At 50.3% G+C, this 21,369-nt stretch overlaps 2 protein-coding genes across 2 annotated transcripts; both read left to right on the top strand.

Moving 5' to 3' along the window:
- Positions 1-7,281: 7,281 nt before the first annotated feature.
- Positions 7,282-10,625, top strand: LOC311328605 (protocadherin-1-like; the record flags this gene model as incomplete). Its single annotated transcript, XM_084462550.1, has 3 exons — positions 7,282-8,106; positions 9,713-10,548; positions 10,607-10,625. The coding sequence occupies 3 exons, from the start codon at positions 7,282-7,284 to the stop codon at positions 10,623-10,625; spliced, it is 1,680 nt and encodes a 559-aa protein (XP_084318676.1).
- Positions 10,517-15,422, top strand: LOC311328603 (protocadherin-1-like). The gene is made up of 2 exons (XM_084462548.1): positions 10,517-11,098; positions 12,706-15,422. The coding sequence occupies exons 1-2, from the start codon at positions 10,628-10,630 to the stop codon at positions 15,040-15,042; spliced, it is 2,808 nt and encodes a 935-aa protein (XP_084318674.1). The 5' UTR covers positions 10,517-10,627; the 3' UTR covers positions 15,043-15,422.
- Positions 15,423-21,369: the final 5,947 nt, after the last annotated feature.

Raw genomic sequence — 21,369 nt, 5'->3', positions numbered from 1 at the left:
CAGTCTTAATGTACTCTCGATTTTCTTCAACTTTTTTTTTGTATTGGTTATCCAGTACCTGGAGCAAAGATGTATCATTTTCCACACCTTTTTTATACTCTGCCCATGCCATCATGGCATTAACATGGTGCTCTGACTTTGCATGCATTTGGAATCCGCCATCTGTATACATGGCCTTTTTCCAGTTTGAAAAACCAGTGCCTGGGGAGAATATTGTCTCGAGAGCAGAAGGCAGTGAAAAATGCCTGCATACAAAACAATGTGCGTTGTCCTTGCTCGGAGCGTACTCAACCCAGGTGAAGTCTTTGAACCAGGAGGCATTGAAGGATCTTGTCCTACCCTTTCCGCACTGAGTTCGAGGGTAGTTCTTCAGGATAGGTTGAGCAGGGCCCGCAGCTCTTGTCTGAGAAATGTCTGGAAAACATTAAGTTTCAAAATGAGTCTGTGGAAACTAATCTGTATGGTTCATGCTGAAATTGGCCTGTCATTGTTTCATACTCAGGTGTTCAAGGCAAGCTTTAATACTCTACCTTGAGGGCCTTTAGGTGTAGCAAATGCTCGCATAGGTTGGGCAGGGAGGGGATTGCTGCTGCTGCTGTCGTCAGAGTCTTCAGATTCCACATCAGTGTCCTCCCTGGTAGCATCTAAAGTCATCAAGATAGTTAGTCAACACTTCATTAACTATATTTGAGATTTCATTTCAATTAGCCTACACTTGTATAAATTTAGTTCAGACAATAAGCCATTGATTAGCCACTACCAATTGACCCCAAAATAAGACATTACTAACCATTGTACACTATTAACTTAGAGCGCCTAAACCGCCTACTGGGCCCAGTTATTGGCTTGTTCATGTTTAGCCCTTTATAGATCCAAGATGACAATATATATCTGCATACTTTTTATTTTCCATCACTCAACCCCTTGCTTTCACCTCAATCCAACATTGCAGTCCCTGGAGCCACATAACACCTTCAAATGCCATCATTGGTGCTGATCTGAGTTTCTGCCATACCTGCCGGTCTCTGGCTGCATTCAGGCTGCTGATCATCTCTTGTGGCACTTTGAATTTCTGCCACACCTGCTCGTCCCTGGCTGCATTCAGGCTGCTGATCACCATCTCTGGGGGTACTCTCTGCTGCCTGACCTGCACTCTGACTGTCCCTGTTTTTTGCCTGCCTCTTGCCAAAAAAGGCGGCTATGTCTGCTGAAGTCCCTGCTGCTGGTCGTTTCATCTCGTTTCCCTGAGAACATGCATGCACACAAACCATTCTTTTATTACTCTCTCTGTCACACACACATTCATACATCAATATTCTGAATACTGTATGCAATATAATTCGGCTAGACGGTACAGGCGGGCTGAGGCGGCTACGGTATAGCTGGCTAGCTTACGTTAGCATTAGCTTGCTCTTGCATGGCAACATAATAGGCTACTCTAGCGAAACACTCCTCTAAGTAACGTTAGTCATTTCCAACATAGTTTCGTTTTCATACAATGCTCACCTGTAATAGACATTACACATACACACATAGCCAAGATGCATCATGGCGGCAGCTGTTCCTATGTAGCAGCTAACGTTAGCGTTAGCTGATGTTAGCGTTAGCTAACGTTAGTCAAATGCATTTGAACCACAGCAAGAGGTAACCACAATGCATTATCCAAAGTACTCTTGTCTAGTACAAACATACTTTACACAATGAAAAGTAACATTTTTCTTACATTTAAATCAAACAAAAACAGATGGGCTAGCTGTTAGCTTTAAAACTGAACACCAGACCACGCACATGCAAGCTAAGCTGACTAACTGTTAACGTTAACCACATGAAAACGTAACCTACGTTTGTCCAATTGATGACATTTCCCCATACAAACGAAACCAAAATAATTTTACCACAGTAGAAATTTGCAAATATCTGCTAATGTTCTTACCTCAAAAAGTAAAATGTCCCACCCGGTAATGTTACCATTGCATTGCCTCGATGACTCGATCCAAGTCCAACTGACTCCTCTGCGAGGGAAAATACTTTTTTTCTCTTCATTCAAAACCAAAGTAGAGAAGGCTTTTTTTATTAAGAGAAGGCTTGCTCAGCGCGCGCTATGCACGTTCAGCTCAGCAATCAGTGATTGACATCACTAAAAGCCAATGAGAATGGGGGGGCACACGGGGGGGCCAATCAGATCACAGGGGGGGCGGGTGCCACCCCGTGCCCCCATGGTGGATCCGCCCCTGTCCAGCACACCTGATTAAACTATCGGCTGAATTATAACTCAACACTGAGGCCCGGCCGTGGCGATGAATACGCCTTGGACACCAGGACACCAGGACACAGCAGCAAGTATATATATGTGTGTGTGTGTGTATGGGGTGTGATTAGTGCCAGCACACCATACTGAAACGCTTGACTTGCGCCTACTTAAGAAGACGCGATGACATCAAACGTCTAAACGCACGTGTATAATTTCCATTGACAAACAATGGAGAGACAGACGTCTCATAGCTGTAACGTACCTGTCACGCAGACGCTGTGCACATGTTGTTTACACGAATTGCGCATCGTGTGCGTGACGGCAACACTACAGGTTAGATGCGCCTCACATATGCGACACCAACACTACACATGACAGTTTGGTAAAATCATAGATGAACGTACGTACTTCGCTTGTAATGTGTGCAGAAATTACGTGTCAAACGTGCCAGTGCCTTGCTTGCGCAGCAGACGTGTTAGCGGCCGCACGTGTAAGATCAGTTGCCTTTAAATCATAGCTGGTTCTAATCTCGTCCTTGCCCATTGCGAATGCATTCTCAATAAATGGAATTCGCACATGTTAAGCAACTTGTTTTTAATAAAGCCTAATATCTGAATGACTCTTTCTTCGCAATTTAAAACAAATGTTCAGATACACGTGTTTCTTGTCAATAGAGGGCGCTGCAGCACCGTCAGCACCAGTTTGAACAGCCACAACCTATTTGAAAATGTAGCGATAGTGGAGATAAAACGACACATATCTAGGAAAAGTTATGCAAGGAGGGTCCTGGAATTTGATTGAGTGCAAATAAATATTATTAATTTTTATTCAATATGGACAAATGAGCCCCGCTCGCAGCTTCTAGTGCCCGCTGACTTAACACGAGCGTGCAAACGTTACATGCATGTGCGCAAAAATGGCACGGCACTTTTTACACGTGACCCTCTGAGAATGCGAGCGACTCGTAACGCGTGCGTATATGCACGCCTATTAATCAGCTCGCCAAAGTACCTTTATACACGCAATGCAGGCGACGAAAGCACTGAGTGTTTGTTACGCTGGCACGAATCACACCCCATAGTGTGTGTGTGCGTGCGTGCGTGCGCGCGTGCGTGCGTGCGTGTGTGTGCGCGTCCATTAGATGTGGTTGTGTAATAGCTAGAGAGTGCATGGGAAGGGTGCAGTAAGACTAATTGCAAGACATCAATTCCTCAATGTGGCGGAATCATAAATAACACATTCTGTATTACGTCAGCTGACGGTGTAATCTTCACACACACACACACACACACACACACACACACACACACCGGTGATGAGGGAGGTTGGAAAGCGCTCCTGTGTTGATTTATATGAGGCTTGACCCAGCCGCCATTCATACACACGCGCCCGCACACACACACACACACACACACACCGGTGATGAGGGAGGCGGGTAAGCGTTCCTGTTCCTGTGTTGATTTGGACGTGGCTGCAGTCAGCCGCCATAAATCGGACCCCCGCATCCTCTAAATCCCCAGCAGCTAACGGTGACAGATAAGGCCCAGAGAGAAACCAGCCTCAGCCCTCTATTGTCATTGAAATGTGTGCATGTCATTGTGTGTGTGTGTGTGTGTGGCTGGACCCTGGTCGGAGGGTCTTCTCTCCAGGAGGCCCCCGCCAGGTGGCAGATGCAGATTTGACTTTCTTAAGACCCCAGTGTCGTGTAAACGCCGGCGTCGTCGGGGACCCCCCCCCCCCCCCCCCGTCACTCGCGACGCACAGCGACGGCCCATTTCCATCACAATGTCAGCCTCTTCGCCAGCACTCGACTTGACCAGGACTCTCTCTCTCTCACACACACACACACACACACACACACACACACACACACACACACACACACGCGCAAACACACACACAAAGACTTTTGAGGCAATGCAATTCTTACTTTCCACCCCTTTACTCTTCCCTCAGGAGCTTGCTGGCTCTGCTTGCACATACAGACACATGCACGCACACACACACACACACACACACACACACACACACACACACACACACTCGCAGCCTGGTGGGAATGTCCCAGTGCAGTCTGGAGTGTGGGAAAGGATATGATGAACAAGGCTGGTGCTCCCTGGGGTTTGAGCACAGTTCCCAACAGTTCCCCGCCCGCCCCGCACCCCGCCCCCATCCTCGCTGTCCAGAGCCTCAACAGACCCCCCCCCCCGCCCCCTTAGTATAGACCCTCACACAGCAGCATCCATCACCACACACACTTCACATCATAGAGTCACAGGAAGATACAGATGAATTTCCAGCCTCAGGGCTCATTTTAAGATATTTTTTTATTGGGGGGGGGGGGGCGTGGGGGGGGCGTCCGGATGATGAACGATCCGGTTTAGCGACGCTTTGTCTTTTATCGACCGCTCGGGCGTCGGGGCCTCACTCGGATCTCTGGAACGGTACTATCCTTGATGAGGTCACTCAGCTGAATTTCAGCGGCAGCCCGTCCGTCCATCCGTCCCCCGTCTGTCCCCCGTCCGTCCCCTGTCCGTCCCTCCGTCCGTCCCCCTGTCCGTCCCCCTGTCCGTCCCTCGTCCGTCCCCCTTCCGTCCATCCGTCCCCCTGTCCGTCCCCCGTCCATCCCCCCGTCCGTCCCTCCGTCTGTCCCCCTGTCCCCTGTCCGTCCGTCCCCGGTCCGTCCGTCCCCCTGTCCATCCCCGTCCGTCCTCCCAGGCTCCTCGTCTGGTGGAATGCGCGGCGTCTGGGCTGCCTGTGAGAGGCCAGGAGGTGGGTTAGTGGCAGAGGTGAGGTATTTGGCACCTGTGTTGGTTGAACTATCCCCACACACTACCACACACACACGCGCGCGTGCACACTTTATAATTAGACAAATATAAGGGCGCAAGTGTGCCCTCAATGGGGAAGAGAGGAGAGCCGTCGCGACAGACCCAGTGTTCGACGACGGGAACGAGTCCCTCCCTCGCTCTCCGCCACCGCGTTTCCTAGACGGCCGCGTCCGTTCAAATGAGCGTCGTCGGGACGTCGCGGTCGCCGCGCAGCCCCCCCGTGCCGTCCGGTCAGCGCGCGCATCAGAGCGGCTCGTGCGTAAGCGGCGTAGAGCCGGCGTGCGTTCCCGCGAGCGTCATGCACGAAGAGCCCTTCACTCGGCGTCACGCTGTGAAAAAATAAGGCCTTCCTCCCGCCCACTGCTGTGTTTATTTATCCCCCTCCCTTTCGTGTGTGTGTGAGCGTGCGCGTCGTGAAATCGTTCAGGCGGAGGTCGAGTGGCGGGTCTCGCTCTCTGGGTCACTGATCCCCCCCCCCCGCCCCCCCCCCCGCCTACTGCGTCATTACAGATGGGGATGAAATAACTGCGGGAGAGAGAGAGAGAGAGAGCGATGGAGTGAAGGACAGAAAGAAAGACACGCCAAGAGCGAGAACAAGGCCCCAATCTTCCGTGAGGGCACTCTGCAATTAGCACAGCGGGCAACATGAAAGTAGCCTGACCTCCAACCCTCACCTCAACGGATTAAAAACCCAAATCGGCTTTTTATTCACTTTTTTCCTCTCTCTCTGCGCCTACGCCTGCCTCGTGTGCAGATAGATTGTTAATGTGTCTCTTTAATGCGGTGTGTGTGTGTGTGTGTGTGTGTTGTCACAGCCACTCCCTCCCTTCGCCATCCTCCTGCATCCCTCCCTCCCTCCCTCCCTCCTCCACTCCTCTCCCCTGCAGACTGATGAGGATTGAATGAGGGAGCCTTTTGCTAGTGAATGTTTAATAGCTGGAGTGGCCAATGGAAGATTAGAAAAGCACTCTTTCGCTCTCTCCCTCATTGTCCCTCTCTCTCCCTCTCCCTCTCTCTCTCTCTCTCTCTCTCTCTCTCATTCCTTCTCTCCCCATACTGCATGCCCCATTCTTTTGCCTCGATAATGAGTCCAGAAGACACCAGGGGACCAGACATCTAAGAAATGAAGTTTCTCTCTCCTTCTTATCATTGCATTCCATACAATCTCACGCACGCGAGCGCACACACATTCAGACGCGCCGACATGAGCACACGTACTCAAGCCCGCGTGCAGCGGCACACTTCTGAAGCAATCAGTCCAGATTGCAGCAGAGCAACTCGGGCACGTATGTGGCCCAGCTGGAAGAGGAGGAGGAGGAGGAAGAAAAGGCAAATCGGTCACTCCCACCCCTCCTCATCCACGACGCCAAATCACAGCCTGAGGTGTGGGGGGCTAGGGCTGTCGGGGTGGTGTGGGGGGGGGGCGAGCAGAAGAAGTCCTTTCCAAAACAAGGATGCGAGAACTCCACAGATTAAACCCCGTCGATCGGTCCCCCCCCCCCCCCCCCCCCGCGATCGCATCCGTAAGGGTGCGCGTATGAAGTGAATTCCGGCCGGAGGGGGGGAGGGAAAAAGTGTCACACCCCTGGGGAGGCGGTGATCAAAGACAAAACGCTGAAATGGAGCGGTAATTAATACGGGACGAAAGAGGTTAAGAATCAAAACGGAGCGTTGCTTTGTGTAAATTACCTTGATCAACATCTCATCAGCCAGGAAACAAAAGCCAGATTCCTGGCACCGGGTATTAGCATGCTGCCCATTGAGCGCTGGGTCCGCTTTCAAAGGAAATCCATCTAAGTGGGGTTTAGCCACAATGTTTGTTTGCGGCACATTTGACGGACTCGGCCGCCTTGTGTTCATATCAGAGGCTGTCGACATGAGACGGGGCGATGGAAGACTGAGTTTTTCCCACAGTGCTCTCTGTGTGTGTCTTGCTGTACTGAAGCACCTGGGAGAAATACAAGGTCAGAGGTCTCGCACGAGTGATTGTTCTCGACACGTTTAGTGCCTCGCGAAGATGAAGCGTACAGTAATACCTTAAAAGACCCGTCATAAATCCCGAAGAGCTGCCTTTCGGGGATTCAAAGTCAAGTGTCTTTAAGAGGTTTTTTGGCAATGTCCGGCTCCTCTGTGGGAGATGAGTGAGCCGTCCTCTAATCGTGTTTTTTTGGCCCCTCCCTGTTTGTTTCCTGCAGATCGATGCTGTGCCAATCGGGCGGAGTGATGGCGTGGGGGCGCGGGGCCGTGCTGGCGTTGGCCCTCGCGCTGCTGGTCTGCTGCGGCGCCGCCCCCACCGACATCCTCTACCGGATGCCGGAGGAGCAGCCGCCCAACACGCTGATCGGCAGCCTGGCGGCGGACGAGGGCCTGCCCGACACGGGTCACCTGTACAAACTGGAGGTGGGCGCGCCCTACCTGCGCGTTGACGGCAAGACGGGCGAGATCTACACCACGGAGATCCCCATCGACCGCGAGTCGCTCAGGGACTGCAGGAACCTCTTCGAGGGCGCCAAGTGCTTCCTGGAGTTCGAGGTGTCCATCACCGACCTGATCATGGGCCAGGGCCAGCGGCTGATCGAGGGGCGCATCGAGGTGCTGGACGTCAACGACAACACGCCGCAGTTCGCCTCGCCCATCCTCACGCTGTCCATCCCGGAGAACACGCACATCGGGGCGCTGTTCGCCATCCCCATGGCCACCGACAAGGACTCGGGCCACAACGGCGTGGCCGAGTACTCGCTGAGCATGGGCCACGACGCCAGCCAGCTGTTCAACCTGCAGGTGGCGGAGGACACGGACGAGAAGCTGCCGCAGCTCATCGTCATGGGCAACCTGGACCGCGAGCAGAAGGACTCGTACTACCTCAACATCCGCGTGGTGGACGGGGGCGTGCCTCCGCGCGCCAGCAGCGCCCTCCTGAGGGTCAGCGTCACCGACCAGAACGACAACGCGCCCAAGTTCGAGAGGACCCACTACGAGGCCGAGCTGCCCGAGAACAGCCCCATGGGGCACTCCGTGCTACAGGTGAGGACGTCACGCGCCAACCCACACATTCGGCTCCTCGTCCGGACAGAGAGGCGGTGTCTCGCACATCAAATGGCTGCCGTTTCATGTTACGGGGGCTTGTTGTTACAGTCCATAAATCAACATCACTCTCTGGGGGTCAGGGGTGTTCATCTTCCCATTTCCAGTCTGTATCTGACTAATTGGATGCGGTTGAGACCGTAGCAGAGGCACCGGCGACCCGGTCCGACACCTCGAGAGCACTCCAGCCCCTCAGGCTCTGTGTGACAAGCGCCCTTGTTTCATTAGGCCTCCCGTTCCCCCGAGGCGCCGGGGCACTGCCTCAAAAACAACAGGGTTAAGGTTAAGGAAACAATGAAACTCAATCATATTTTCGCAGCCAATCGATTTAAGTCCTCTTTTTTTCCACTGCTCCTCTTGAACGCTGGCTTCACGAAGCCCTAGTGAATTATTGACAGGTTCTGAGAATTGCATATTGGATTGCAGGGCCAGCGCAGTCGATGCTTAGATCAGGGAAGCAGTTGACTTGGCTCTGTTCCAGGAACTATTTGAAGCTTACCAGGCATAAAATTGCTCTAAACTGTTAATCTTCTAGTCAACAATTAGTTTGAGCGATCAAGTTGGTTTTCAAAGAGCTTGTCGAGAGAGTGCTCTCTCCCGTCACAATCTTTCAAAGGGCGCAGTAGCAAATGAACGAGAGGGAAATGGTCTGATTAGACCGCTTAAGCAGGTCAGATGTGTCAATCAAGCATTTCTCCTTCCTCAAAGAACCCCTTTCCAAGAGCATGTTAAGTGAAATGAATTTGGTTTATGCGGCAAATGAAATGGAATGAGTCAAATAGAGCAATAATACCAATAATCCCCATGGATAATCTCATGACTGAGTCAGATTAAGCCATGATGGCTCCGCAGTGGGCTGGCTAGTCCTATTTGAGTTTCATATGTGCTAAGTGATATAGTGCTATGTAAGATGTGTGCGACAATGAGTAATGGTATACAGGTTCCAAAGGTGTATCTAGGTATGCCTAGTGGGTCATACAAAATGTCTCAGTAACACAAAGGTTCGGCTTGACAGTAAAAGTGTTGAGTCACTGGTTAAACAGTCACACCTTACGCCAGGGGCAACTACATGAAACCAGATTAAATGTCACTGACAGGATATTATGCAACAGACTCAGAGGTGATTTACCAGGTACAGTAACTGGGTGGCTCGTGGTGACTGATGACTTCACATTATGCTCAGGATTATGTAGGCAGGGTCTAGACAATCCATTGTCGCCGATCCCTGCCACTCCTCCAGCCCTTCCTAATGACCCCAGTGGAAGAAAGTGTCTTTTGATAATGAGAAGAACATTAACAGTTCACTTATCTCCCCATTAGATGCCAATGACCCATAGGACAGTCACTTGATGTCTATGTGGGGGTGTGCACTTGGCTTTGATAGCATATTAAGTATCACACAGAGCATTAACTTGTGTCGTCAGAACAAAAGAAGCAATTCATTGTCGAAGCCCAACGCAGGACAGACCTGTGGACAGACAGATGACAGAATACAGTTTTGTTACTTTCCTTCAAAATGGTCATGACCCATCGTGTGTCTCCACAGGTGAAGGCCAACGATGCCGACTTGGCCACCAACGGAGAGATCGACTACAGCCTCCACCAGGCCTCGGACACGGTCCAGAGGCTGCTGCGCATCGACCGCTCCACGGGCGTCATCTCCGTCAAGGGACTGGTCGACCGAGAGGAGGAGAACTTCCTCAAGTTCTTCGTGGTGGCCAAGGACCGCGGGCCAAACTCCAAGAGCTCGAAGGTCCTGGTGACCATCATCGTCAAGGACCAGAACGACAACGCACCCGCCATCGAGATCCGCGGCATCGGCCTGGTGACCCACCAGAACGGCGTGGCCAACATCTCCGAGGACATGCCCATCGGCACCGCTGTGGCCCAGGTCCAGGTCTCGGACCGCGACGAGGGCGAGAACGCCGTGGTCACCTGCGTGGTTGCCGGCGACGTCCCGTTCCAGCTGCGGTCCGCCAGCGAGTCGGCCAACGACCGCAAGAGGAAGTACTTCCTGCATACCACCACATTGCTGGACTACGAGCGTGTCAAGGACTACCGGATCGAGATTGTGGCGGTGGACTCTGGCAACCCGGCTCTCTCCAGCACCAACTCCCTGAAGGTCCAGGTCACCGACATGAACGACAACGCCCCCGTCTTCTCCCCGGCCGTGTTCGAGGTGGACTTCGACTCCGCCCCCACCGACATCCTCTACCGGATGCCGGAGGAGCAGCCGCCCAACACGCTGATCGGCAGCCTGGCGGCGGACGAGGGCCTGCCCGACACGGGTCACCTGTACAAACTGGAGGTGGGCGCGCCCTACCTGCGCGTTGACGGCAAGACGGGCGAGATCTACACCACGGAGATCCCCATCGACCGCGAGTCGCTCAAGGACTGCAGGAACCTCTTCGAGGGCGCCAAGTGCTTCCTGGAGTTCGAGGTGTCCATCACCGACCTGATCATGGAGCAGGGCCAGCGGCTGATCGAGGGGCGCATCGAGGTGCTGGACGTCAACGACAACACGCCGCAGTTCGCCTCGCCCATCCTCACGCTGTCCATCCCGGAGAACACGCACATCGGGGCGCTGTTCGCCATCCCCATGGCCACCGACAAGGACTCGGGCCACAACGGCGTGGCCGAGTACTCGCTGAGCACGGGCCACGACGCCAGCCAGCTGTTCAACCTGCAGGTGGCGGAGGACATGGACGAGAAGCTGCCGCAGCTCATCGTCATGGGCAACCTGGACCGCGAGCAGAAGGCCTCTTACGACCTCAACATCCGCGTGGTGGACGGGGGCGTGCCTCCGCGCGCCAGCAGCGCCCTCCTGAGGGTCAGCGTCACCGACCAGAACGACAACGCGCCCAAGTTCGAGAGGACCCACTACGAGGCCGAGCTGCCCGAGAACAGCCCCATGGGGCACTCCGTGCTACAGGTGAGGACGTCACGCGCCAACCCAGACATCCGGCTCCTCGTCCGGACAGAGAGGCGGTGTCTCGCACATCAAAATGGCTGCCGTTTCATGTTACGGGGGCTTGTTGTTACAGTCCATAAATCAACATCACTCTCTGGGGGTCAGGGGTGTTCATCTTCCCATTTCCAGTCTGTATCTGACTAATTGGATGCGGTTGAGACCGTAGCAGAGGCACCGGCGACCCGGTCCGACACCTCGAGAGCACTCCAGCCCCTCAGGCTCTGTGTGACAAGCGCCCTTGTTTCATTAGGCCTCCCGTTCCCCCGAGGCGCCGGGGCACTGCCTCAAAAACAACAGGGTTAAGGTTAAGGAAACAATGAAACTCAATCATATTTTCGCAGCCAATCGATTTAAGTCCTCTTTTTTTCCACCGCTCCTCTTGAACGCTGGCTTCACGAAGCCCTAGTGAATTATTGACAGGTTCTGAGAATTGCATATTGGATTGCAGGGCCAGCGCAGTCGATGCTTAGATCAGGGAAGCAGTTGACTTGGCTCTGTTCCAGGAACTATTTGAAGCTTACCAGGCATAAAATTGCTCTAAACTGTTAATCTTCTAGTCAACAATTAGTTTGAGCGATCAAGTTGGTTTTCAAAGAGCTTGTCGAGAGAGTGCTCTCTCCCGTCACAATCTTTCAAAGGGCGCAGTAGCAAATGAACGAGAGGGAAATGGTCTGATTAGACCGCTTAAGCAGGTCAGATGTGTCAATCAAGCATTTCTCCTTCCTCAAAGAACCCCTTTCCAAGAGCATGTTAAGTGAAATGAATTTGGTTTATGCGGCAAATGAAATGGAATGAGTCAAATAGAGCAATAATACCAATAATCCCCATGGATAATCTCATGACTGAGTCAGATTAAGCCATGATGGCTCCGCAGTGGGCTGGCTAGTCCTATTTGAGTTTCATATGTGCTAAGTGATATAGTGCTATGTAAGATGTGTGCGACAATGAGTAATGGTATACAGGTTCCAAAGGTGTATCTAGGTATGCCTAGTGGGTCATACAAAATGTCTCAGTAACACAAAGGTTCGGCTTGACAGTAAAAGTGTTGAGTCACTGGTTAAACAGTCACACCTTACGCCAGGGGCAACTACATGAAACCAGATTAAATGTCACTGACAGGATATTATGCAACAGACTCAGAGGTGATTTACCAGGTACAGTAACTGGGTGGCTCGTGGTGACTGATGACTTCACATTATGCTCAGGATTATGTAGGCAGGGTCTAGACAATCCATTGTCGCCGATCCCTGCCACTCCTCCAGCCCTTCCTAATGACCCCAGTGGAAGAAAGTGTCTTTTGATAATGAGAAGAACATTAACAGTTCACTTATCTCCCCATTAGATGCCAATGACCCATAGGACAGTCACTTGATGTCTATGTGGGGGTGTGCACTTGGCTTTGATAGCATATTAAGTATCACACAGAGCATTAACTTGTGTCGTCAGAACAAAAGAAGCAATTCATTGTCGAAGCCCAACGCAGGACAGACCTGTGGACAGACAGATGACAGAATACAGTTTTGTTACTTTCCTTCAAAATGGTCATGACCCATCGTGTGTCTCCACAGGTGAAGGCCAACGATGCCGACTTGGCCACCAACGGAGAGATCGACTACAGCCTCCACCAGGCCTCGTACACGGTCCAGAGGCTGCTGCGCATCGACCGCTCCACGGGCGTCATCTCCGTCAAGGGACTGGTCGACCGAGAGGAGGAGAACTTCCTCAAGTTCTTCGTGGTGGCCAAGGACCGCGGGCCAAACTCCAAGAGCTCGAAGGTCCTGGTGACCATCATCGTCAAGGACCAGAACGACAACGCACCCGCCATCGAGATCCGCGGCATCGGCCTGGTGACCCACCAGAACGGCGTGGCCAACATCTCCGAGGACATGCCCATCGGCACCGTTGTGGCCCTGGTCCAGGTCTCGGACCGCGACGAGGGCGAGAACGCCGTGGTCACCTGCGTGGTTGCCGGCGACGTCCCGTTCCAGCTGCGGTCCGCCAGCGAGTCGGCCAACGACCGCAAGAGGAAGTACTTCCTGCATACCACCACATTGCTGGACTACGAGCGTGTCAAGGACTACCGGATCGAGATTGTGGCGGTGAACTCTGGCAACCCGGCTCTCTCCAGCACCAACTCCCTGAAGGTCCAGGTCACCGACATGAACGACAACGCCCCCGTCTTCTCCCCGGCCGTGTTCGAGGTGGACTTCGCAGAGGAGAACCAGCCGGGCGATAAAGTCCTGGACGTGATCGCCACGGACGCCGACAGCGGCTCCAACGCCGAGCTGACCTATTCCATCATCGTGGACTCGGCCACCAAGGGCCTGTTTGAGATAGATCCCAACACAGGGGAGGTGCGTGTGAGGAACCAGCTGGATCGGGAACACAGGGAGCACTACGAGTTCCATGTGGCGGCCTCGGACAAGGGCTCCCCCAGCCTGAGGGGGACCGCCACGGTCATGGTCAGGGTCCTGGACCGTAACGACAACGACCCCAAGTTCATGTTGAGCGGCTACAGCTTCTCCGTCCTGGAGAACATGCCCCCCCTCAGCCCCGTGGGCATGGTGACGGTGATCGACGCGGACAAGGGCGAGAACGCCCGCGTGCGCCTAACGGTCGAGCCCGACAACGGCAAGTTCATCATACAGAACGGCACGGGCACCATCCTCTCCAGCATCTCCTTCGACCGGGAGAAGGAGAGCACCTACACCTTCCGCCTGAGGGCCGTGGACGCCGGCGACCCCCCCCGCTCCTCCTACGTGGGCGTGACCATCAACGTCCTGGACGAGAACGACAACGCCCCCTACGTCACCAGGCCGTCCAACTCCACCTTCAAGTTCCTCCCGCCGCTCACCGCGCCGGAGACCCGCGTGGCGGTGGTGGAAGCCGAGGACATGGACACCGGGCCCAACGCCGAGCTGGTCTACAGCATTACCGGCGGCAACCCCCACGGGCTGTTCCACATATCCCCCAACAGCGGGGAGATCACCTTGGCTGAGGAGCTGGCGCGCAAGCACAACGGCCTGCACCGTCTGGTGGTACGGGTGAACGACAAGGGCAAGCCTCAGCGCCACACCACGGCGCTGGTCCACATCTTCGTCAACGAGACCATCGCCAACGTCACCCTCATCGAGTCCCTGGTGGGCCACAGCCTGTACACCCCGCTGGACAGGGACATCGCCGGCGACCCCAACTACGCCCAGGCCCAGCGCAGCAACATCCTGTACGGCAGCCTGGCCGGCCTCGCCGGCGTCCTCCTGGTCATCGTGGCCGTCGTGGTCGTCCGGCACCGTCTGCAGAAGGACGCCAAGAGCGGCTACCAGGCCGGGAAGAAGGAGAGCAAGGACCTGTACGCGCCCAAGCAGGGCCCCAAGAACGGCAAGGGCAAAAAGAGCAAAAAGGGCAAGGCCCCCAAGCCCGCCAAGCCCCTGGAGGAGGACGAGGAGGCCAGCCTGCAGAAGGGCCTCAAGTTCAACCTCATCAACGACAGCGTCAGCGACAGCCCCCGGATCCACCTGCCCCTCAACTACCCTCCGGGCAGCCCCGACCTGGGCCGCCACTACCGCTCCAACTCCCCTCTCCCCTCCATCCAGCTGCAGCCCCAGTCCCCCTCCGCCTCCAAGAAGCACCAGGCCGTCCAAGACCTGCCCGCCACCAACACCTTTGTGGGCACGGGCGACAACAACTCGGATTACAGCTACAAGGCCAACCCGCCGAAATACAGCAGCAAACAGGTAGGCGACTACTTTGTAAACAGCAGGAACATCACGTGGAACACATGGGGTGGTAGACCTGGGACTGGCTCGCAGAAACCTGCCACTAGCAAAACTGCACTGACCACTCTGTCCTCACATGACCACGCCCCTCCATTACACCACTGGGCAGGCTCGTCTTTACATCTTTGAAGTTTCATTTGATTTGTTTTTTTTCTGTTGATCTTGTGTGTTCTCGCCATAAAACGACTCACTACACTATCATTTAAGAAGGAGATACCTTTTTGTTTTGATTTGAGTTTTATCTCACCGTTTTGGGTTAGTTTAAATGAAGGAGCTCATCATTTTTATTTGTATCTAACAGTGGCATATTGTCAGTTGGGCCCCTAGTTTCTTACTACTCACATGCTCACTTAGTTTGAATATTTTGAGAAAGGATTTGGGTTTTAGAGACCCTCTTTGTGGGACAATCATTACTCTTCACCCATAAAATGTTCAAGCATGACCAAGAGCAAAATGTGAATTCCTCAAGCTAATTGTTTCTTGGCTAGGATAATAAGATACTGGCTAAAATGCACTTTTTAGTGCTTTCGCTGAAGTTCATTTTAGTTACCTCGGGGGAACAAAACAACATTCTTATTGGTGAGGAGGACGGGAAATGAGGATTGCTGCTACTGGGTGTGAATCCCTACTGAGACAAGACATGACATGACATATTCAAAAGGTATAACCAACCTGATTGCCATTATTCACCAGCTACAGGTGTTAAATGTCAAGATTTGACCTCAAAATACATATATTATTGTCACGACCTCAGTCTGGGCTGCTATGATCTTGATATCCAGGGCCTTTCAGCTACTTCAGTTGGAGGTAAATAATCTGTTTGTTGTTTATCAAGCGATGCTTCCTGTGTGCCATTTCATAAAAAAACATTACTGTAACGTTAAGATTTACGACAGGGTTGGGGGTTATTTGATGTATGAATAAAAGATTCTCTCTCAGTTGTAATGAAGGATGTTTGTTTGTGGTAAGTGTTTTTTGTTTGTTATGTTGGGTCTCAAGTGTGAATCTAAGCCCATTAACTTGAGACAGACCTTTTTCACAGTGGTTTGTGAAAGCTTTCTCTGAAAGGTATAGCGATTTAGCAGCAGGATAGAAGTGAGACATGCGTACTTGGTGGAAGCTGTTCTTTGCTTCTCCTCAAGGGGTTGAAACAGTATAATGAAATACTTGACGGAAAATGCAATGAAATACAAACTGGCTCGTCAAAATGATCTAGTTCTAGGGCTTGAGATCAAGCTACATTTCAAAAAGGGCTAATTTTATTCTACCTTTAAATAAACTTTATTATACCCGGGGCTGATTACATATCAGATGTATAAAAAGGCCACACATCCACATGAACGGAAGCCACGGCCCCACAGGCAGGGGAAGGCCTATGACCATGCATATGATAAACACATTTGGCTGATACTCAACTCGCTAGAATATGCAGGAAAACGGCTCCTCCCCACAAAAAAGGACCCCTGTGTCTATTTACGAGAGAGGGGGGAGAGAGTTTGGTTGACAAAATATAAAACAGAATGTGTGTTTTTCTGCTAAATTTGATAATGTCCCCCTCGGGCTTCCAGGGGCCTGGGGATTGGGCTGGAGCTATTTGTATCTAACAGTGGCATATTGTCAGTTGGGCCCCTAGTTTCTTACTACTCACATGCTCACTTAGTTTGAATATTTTGAGAAAGGATTTGGGTTTTAGAGACCCTCTTTGTGGGACAATCATTACTCTTCACCCATAAAAGGTTCAAGCATGACCAAGAGCAAAATGTGAATTCCTCAAGCTAATTGTTTCTTGGCTAGGATAATAAGATACTGGCTAAAATGCACTTTTTAGTGCTTTCGCTGAAGTTCAAAATAACGTAAGTACTTCAGCGTACATGAAGAGCCAAGAGGTCAGGGGAGGGCCACAGGACGACGTTAATAAAAAATAAAAAAAGCACACTTAAGGGAAGTCCATTCGGTGCCGTCTGGCTTCTTAAGCCTGCGGCTGCACACCCTGTCAGGCCGTTTGAGGAATGACTTTAATTACGCCGTCTTCATTTGCCGGTCTTAAGTAAATTGTTTGCACAGATTAATCGCAGGTAATCCCGGCCACCCTCGCCTGTACACAGAGAGTGCCTTGCTTTATTTAATGTTCATACGCGGGGGTCGTTAAACGTACGCTCATAATGTGTTTTCCGTGTCGGGGCTATACCATGGATGTATTATATTAACTGGATACAGCCACTCCATTCACTGGCCGCTATCAACAATGAAGCCCTATTGAACCGCGCCATCTTGGCAAATTTGTAGTCATTTGACTATTTCCGGTGACTTTTGACTTGCGCAGTTGTGCTTTTCTGGCCTTCCGGTGACTTTTGACTTGCGCAGTTGAGCTTCTCTGGCCGACGCGCGTCCACGAAAAAGTTCACATTTATCTGAAATGTAGACGCACGTTCCCGGCTCTCTCGGCTCTCCCCGCTTTGATTTAGCAATGAAAACCGGCTTGCATATTAACCTGTTTTTGTCAAATATATCAATTGGAGAAATTATTTTTTGATCCTGGCATCTTAGTTTTAACAGGTTAAATATAATTGAACATGTTTTGTTTGCTAGTAGATGGTATTCATTCCGTTCGCGATAACGTTATTGCAGCCAGGCTAAATTCCTCCAGGGAGCCAGTGACAGGCGAGTTGAAGAGCTTCACTCCCCGCCAGCAGGAGCTTTGGCCGCCGCTACCGCATCTCGGATAACCCGCTGAGTTCGTGGCTGCTATTTCACACTCGCCCTTGATCAATCCCAATACCGATCCATGGTAACAATGAATCAATCGTTCAGATCAGATCGGAAGTGCTGCATGCATGTTACAACATCATTGTTACATTTATTAACATAACCATAGCCTACATTTATCTCTCTAACGTTAGGCTATCCATCTTACACCAGTCGGCCATTCGATAGCTGGAAGCGGTCAACGCCAACGTTGACTGAAAACACCCAAACTCAGTGTATCGTTTCATCTTCATGCTACACATCAACTCCTTTACATTGTATGTGAATAAATTCCTGTTATTCTAAAAATATCCCATTTCTGTCCATTCCTGGAAAAGGCTAATAATTGCTGTCAAATGATCACTCCAGTTTATCACCGTATCCCACTACCATTTCAACTATGCACAGGAGGTTGTCTTGTGGTCATTTTCATTAAAAATGATTAGCCTGATCAGTTTGTTGTATGTATTAAGCCCTTTTTGAGCGGTATGCTTGTATTAATAGCTTATAGCTTGCCATACTCACCAACCTTGGGACCTCAGAAATAGGGAGCATTTCCAAACCAAATTGCGGGGGGGGGGCATTAAAAGCATTACAAATTAGACATTAAAAGCATTAAAACGAAATGTGAAACAGCATGACAACATACATATTCCTTGATTATTTGTATGCTGTGTTGTCCCGTCTGAGTTTGTCCTGTTCGTGATTGGTCTCGTGTTCCCACTCGATAGGCTTGCACCTTGACGTTGGTGAGTGGGCTTTAAACCAAGACGGGCTGTATGTGTATGTGTGTATGTATGTGGTTTGTGTGTCATATTCTATTATTGAAATGTAATAACAGAAACAGTGTGCCTCCTCTTATCCTCACAGCTCAAGCCATTTTTAGGAGACCAGTTCACACCTCAACCAGACCTGCTGCTGTTTAGGACCTGCTTTAAGCCCTTTTTTGTGGTGTCCGTTTTCTGTGTTCTGTGTCAAGTAAGCCAACCCACCTTCAATGCAGTGTAGCCTCCACATTTGAATGGTTACAGCAGTCTTGTCGTCTACAAGCAACAGTCTCTGGCTTTGCATGGCAATTTATGTAGTATCATCCGAGTTCTACAAATGCTGTACTTTTTTGTACTGTAAGTAACCCCTCAATTATTCAATTTTACTGGGGAGCAGTGACCATAGCCTACTTGCCAACCCTCCTGACTTCCGCGGGAGATTCATAAATTTGAACTAGGTTGTGTAGTAGATAGATAGGCTACAATAAATTAGGACAGATGCACATTTACTGAACAGCACAGACAAAAGTCGGACATTAAAAACAATTGCTCCATACACACATATATATATATATATATATAATGTTTCACATTTCGTTTTAATGCTTTTAATGTCTAATTTGTAATGCTTTTAATGCCCCCCCCCCACAACAAACTGATCAGGCTAATCATTTTTTAATGAAAATGACCACAAGACAACCTCCTGTGCATAGTTGAAATGGTAGTGGGATACGGTGATAAACTGGAGTGATCATTTGACAGCAATTATTAGCCTTTTCCAGGAATGGACAGAAATGGGATATTTTTAGAATAACAGGAATTTATTCACATACAATGTAAAGGAGTTGATGTGTAGCATGAAGATGAAACGATACACTGAGTTTGGGTGTTTTCAGTCAACGTTGGCGTTCACCGCTTCCAGCTATCGAATGGCCGACTGGTGTAAGATGGATAGCCTAACGTTAGAGAGATAAATGTAGGCTATGGTTATGTTAATAAAGGTAACAATGATGTTGTAACATTCATGCAGCACTTCCGATCTGATCTGAACGATTGATTCATTATTACCATGGATCGGTATTGGGATTGATCAAGGGCGAATGTGAAATAGCAGCCACGAACTCAGCGGGTTATCCGAGATGCGGTAGCCGCGGCCAAAGCTCCTGCTGGCGGGGAGTGAAGCTCTTTAACTCGCCTGTCACTGGCTCCCTGGAGGAATTTAGCCTGGCTGCAATAACGTTATCGCGAACGGAATGAATACCATCTACTAGCAAACAAAACATGTTCAGTTATATTTAACCTGTTAAAACTAAGATGCCAGGATCAAAAAATAATTTCTCCAATTGATATATTTGACAAAAACAGGTTAATATGCAAGCCGGTTTTCATTGCTAAATCAAAGCGGGGAGAGCCGAGAGAGCCGGGAACGTGCGTCTACATTTCAGATAAATGTGAACTTTTTCGTGGACGCGCGTCGGTCAGAGAAGCTCAACTGCGCAAGTCAAAAGTCACCGGAAATAGCCAAGTGACTACAAATCTAGCCAAGATGGCGCGGTTCAATAGGCCTTCACTTTAGATTTCGAATCCTGGGGGCTTGACTGACGTTGACAATAAGTAGCTTCACACGGTGCTCCGGCGATACCTAATGGTGCCTGTCAAGTGGGCCGCCTAATGTCGTGTGACACAACCGGAGCTACTCTGGGAGGTCCGAATACCACAGGGCCGATTAGGAGCCGAGATTAGGCCCAAACCAAGACATTTTACATTTTAGTAATTTAGCAGACGCTTTTATCCTAAATGACTTGGCCTACAATATAGTAGGCCAAGTGCATCGGGTAGGGATATAAGTGAACTAGGCTACATCCCGGTCATCGTCAGTAGGCTAAAACCTTCAACAAGTGCCACCACAAAAACTCTCTGGTTAATTTAAGGGATTGGGAACAATCAGATCTTCATATTATCACAAAAACAGATTATAACCTTGTGCGAACTGCAGACGTTTTTCACTGGCCAGTGGGGCTTAAACTGGTGACGGGATGCGAGATGACTGACATCGATTCTAACCTGACAGGTTGCTCTGCATTGAGTTCACATCTGTCAGGTGTGTGACAGTTTTGAGCAGCGCAGTCTGATACCGATCGCAGCAGCGAGCGGGTGCGTCAACTTGATAAATGTGCGACTGTAAAGTGAGACAATGTATGGAATGCGATGCAAGCTTTGGGGAAAACTAAGTCATCTAGCCTACAGTGGGGCGAAATGCTTTACACAATTTTACTCCGATACAGCCTACATGAGAGCCTATTCTTAAATTCTTAAAGCATAAGCCTGCGTAAGGTTTCCATGCAGCTGAGGGATATAGCCTACAGAAAAGTCTCACACCAATGCACAATCGCGCTTCCTTTGTATGAACTCCGTGGAGAAATTGGTAGGCTATCATATCTATTTCTAAAGTACCAGCACACATAGGCCTAAATACAACCCAACATTATCAGGCATTTTACACAATGTTCTATGTCTGCCGTGATAAAAGTTAATTCATTAATAATTGCTAAGTTAGGCTCAAATGGTGCATATCAGACATCTGCAGTTGCATGCACCGTTGCTGCATAGCTTATTCGAATACGTACTACGCAGCAGCAGCCGTCCGAACACGTTGTGGTCCCGTATGGAGTCAAAATGAGGCCAGAAAGCATTGTAAACGTAAGTGAAGTATTGTAAACAAAAACATATGAATTGTAAACGTAAGTGAAGTATTGTAAACGTAAGTGAAGTATTGTAGACGTAAGTGAAGTATTGTAAACAAAAAATATATAAATTATTACTTAATTATTAAAAAATAAAATAAAAATTGCATTTACAATACTTTTTTGCGTTTACAAAACCTTTTCTGCATTTACAAAACTTTTCTGCCTTTACAATACTTTTTCTGCGTTTACAAAACATT

Source organism: Borostomias antarcticus (assembly GCF_949987555.1).
Source record: "Borostomias antarcticus genome assembly, contig: scaffold_123, whole genome shotgun sequence".
NCBI lineage: Eukaryota > Metazoa > Chordata > Actinopteri > Stomiiformes > Stomiidae > Borostomias > Borostomias antarcticus.
This window is presented reverse-complemented; position numbering and strand designations above follow the sequence as displayed.